Here is a 3,079-nt window from a genome sequence, read left to right as displayed (position 1 = left end):
TCCAGCAGTTTAAAAGAACGAGAGGCGTGGTGAGCCACTCTGTACGAAGGTCAGCAGGTCACACTACAAGACTTCATCAGCATCTTCATCATAATCCTCGTTCCAGTGTGTCAGTCATCTCTTCTTTCCACATCCCATATGCATGCTCGCTAACGCTAACGCTAACTCTAACACTAACTAGGGTGTGGGGATGGTGGCGCTGTGACCTCCGGTTGCAGGCGAGAAATGTGAATCTATCACAGTTTATGAAGTTGTACCTAGAGAGGACGGGCTAGGCTACGTGGCTAACACAGGGAAACGTCTGCTGCTGCTACTAAACGTTTAAAGAGACACACCGTGGTTCTGCCCCGATGTCAGTGTATGTTACTGTCAGCAATTTCCCCAAAAGTACTGTACGTCTTTTTGTTAAATTTTGCTTTCCTCCAAGCAGCCACTGTTTATCAACTTACAGAAACATTAGCTTGCTGTTATATATTTTTGGAATTACATGTTGGCTTATTTAAAAGTTTTTAAATTTGCTATGACCAATGACCTAAAACAAAATTGATTTAAACATCTTCTTCCATTGAGTTAAAAACTCCATTGTCCTCAAAAAGAACAACAGATGTGGATTAATCCGCCGCCAAGAATAATCCCCAAAAATGTACTTTCTCTTACTGTTCGATTAAAGTTTGTTAACACTACAGTGATAAGCTGTTTTTGGAAATAAGTCATCTTAAAAGAAAACATATTTTAGCAGGCTCTTTTCAGTCCGAACCAGTGGGATAGATAACAATAAAAATAGATTTTAAGCGTAATGAAAATAAATTCAACCAGTGGTAATCAACCTTGTATGATAAAGCATGATGCAGCAGTGGTTGTAATAGAATTCAAAACGGTCCTCTAGAGCCACGGTGTGTGTGTGTGTGTGTGTGTGTGTGTGTGTGTGTGTGTGTGTGTGTGTGTGTGTGTGTGTGTGTGTGTGTGTGTGTGTAATACTGCATCCAGGCTTATGGCTGATCCAAAGCCTCAACCTCTCACATGAAGCAGTGGAACTTTTTGCTTTGGTAAAATCTCTTTCCTCTCTTCCTCCTTCCCTGGTCATGAGTCTCATCCCATAGCCAATAGGATAAGAGATTAAGGGTGGGTACAATTGGTGGTAGTGAGGAGAAGTATCAGAGGGAACTGTAGAGCTGTGGCGGCCTGCCGGTCTGTCCTGAGGGCTAAAGGTCAATGCCTTTGACCAGCGAGGCTTCCATAGTGACGGGGAAGTCGTGGAGCGTCTCCAGGACTCCGATGAGGGCGTTGACTGTGGTGCGGTCTCTGAGCAAGGCTGTGTCCTCGTACATACGTGGGATCACCGGGCATTCCACCAGCAGGGGGAGCCACTGGGGCAGCAGGCGGTCTCTGCACAACGAACAGTGAGATAACGTTTAGGAAAATGCCTATGTAGTACATACAACATCTGATAACAAGGTTTCCTAAAATCTACCTTATAGGCCTTGAAAACCGATTTTCTCAGTCAGCTTTTTAACTTAACTGATATTTTCAGCCAAAGTTCAATCAGCTTGGGTTATTTTTTTAAAAGAGATTTCTGACTGTGCTGTTGTCTCTGATACGTTTCATTGCTGTGGTTGAATCCTGATTGGATCCTAAACACTCATATGACTCATACTATTTATGTCCAAATAGAATGTATTTCCATAGGACATATGGATCACAAATCGTCTCTCTATTCATTAAATGTGTAAATATAGCACATGAATCGTTTCTGACTTGATAAGATTCTTTTGTGTGTAAATCTTTTATTATCAGAATTCCTAATAGAAAAGTGGCATATACTAAAACATATATTATTATTTTTTGTACCTGTGCTCTTCGTGTACACAGAATTAACCGCAGACCGGTGAATGACAGCTGTGCTCTTTTTAAACGTACCTGGCTCCGAGGCAGACCAGCAGCTGGAACTTCCCATCCTTGCCGATGTTCCTGGGGGTGGAGTTGATTGCGTTGACGTAGCGACAGAGTGACTGACAGGTCATCCCCAGGGGCTCTGCCGTCTCCCGGAGGTCTCCCATCTGGTCAGCTGACTCCATGTAGGCAACGGCTTTCTCTGCAGAGGGAGAGGGAGGATGTTCTGCAAATGTTCATTGCGGCCTAAAATAAAATGCTCTTCAGTGTGCAGCTCCTTCACTCTTTACCTATGTAACTTCACTGGACTAAAATACACAATGGAGCTCCATACACACAGACTGGTTTTATAAATACAATTTGACACATTATTTCCTCATAAATCACCTAAATGTGCCATATTAAATAGCTCGTTATCGGCAGCAGATGGCGCTGTGCCTCCACACTCACCCACAAAGTCCCACACGAACACCGTCTTCTGGAAGAGACGGGCCGACTTGAAGCCGTGGTGGAAGAACTGCTCCAGAGCTGCCACCAAGCTGTTCTCTCCACACAGCAGGACGGTGAGGCTGCCTCTCTGCATCCAGAGCCCCGGAGACAAAGCATCAACACAGGAAACACAGAGAGAGAACAGGACTCAACATAAACTCTACCTCATCAGTGGTATCTAAAACAACCCCGGGTCTACAGCGGGGAGTTGACCACAGAAACAGTAAGTAGAAAAAAAGCCTGTGAATTGTGTGGAAACAAGTTGAGAACCATAGCCTCTTTCAGAGCTGCATGCACTCTCCCTCTCTACTCTCTACTCCATCACTCCTCTGACAGAGGGCACTTAAAGTGAGGCCTGAGCCGTTTGTACATCTGCAGGACGGGCCATTACACCAGCACTTTACTGAGTAAAACGTAATGAACACAGTCAGATGGAGACGGAGAGAATTAAATCCACACGGCCTGGTAACGTGAAGGGTTCAGAGAAAGTACAGCAGTACAGCATGATTCAAATAATAAAAATGAGTTTACTCATCATGATTCTGCTCACCTCTTTCTCCGGCTTGTGGAAGTGTTTGACGATGTTGTTCACAGCCTCCCCGATGGCCTCTTGGATTTGGGCTGAAGTCGGTTCTGGAATCAAGTAAACAGCCGTGTTAATATAAACGCAGAGAGAAGCCGAGCGGCCTCTCTTAGACAT

The 3,079-nt window shown here is 44.5% G+C and overlaps 1 protein-coding gene across 1 annotated transcript; it reads right to left on the bottom strand.

Moving 5' to 3' along the window:
• Positions 1-607: 607 nt before the first annotated feature.
• Positions 608-3,012, bottom strand: LOC129114988 (DENN domain-containing protein 5B-like; the record flags this gene model as incomplete). Its single annotated transcript, XM_054626804.1, has 4 exons — positions 608-1,386; positions 1,918-2,092; positions 2,341-2,467; positions 2,930-3,012. Coding segments are annotated over 4 exons (569 nt in total), but the record flags the coding sequence as incomplete, so codon positions are not given.
• Between the last annotated feature and the right edge of the window lie 67 nt (positions 3,013-3,079).

Source organism: Anoplopoma fimbria, unplaced genomic scaffold (assembly GCF_027596085.1).
Source record: "Anoplopoma fimbria isolate UVic2021 breed Golden Eagle Sablefish unplaced genomic scaffold, Afim_UVic_2022 Un_contig_6538_pilon_pilon:::fragment_2:::debris, whole genome shotgun sequence".
Classification (NCBI taxonomy): domain Eukaryota; kingdom Metazoa; phylum Chordata; class Actinopteri; order Perciformes; family Anoplopomatidae; genus Anoplopoma; species Anoplopoma fimbria.
This window is presented reverse-complemented; position numbering and strand designations above follow the sequence as displayed.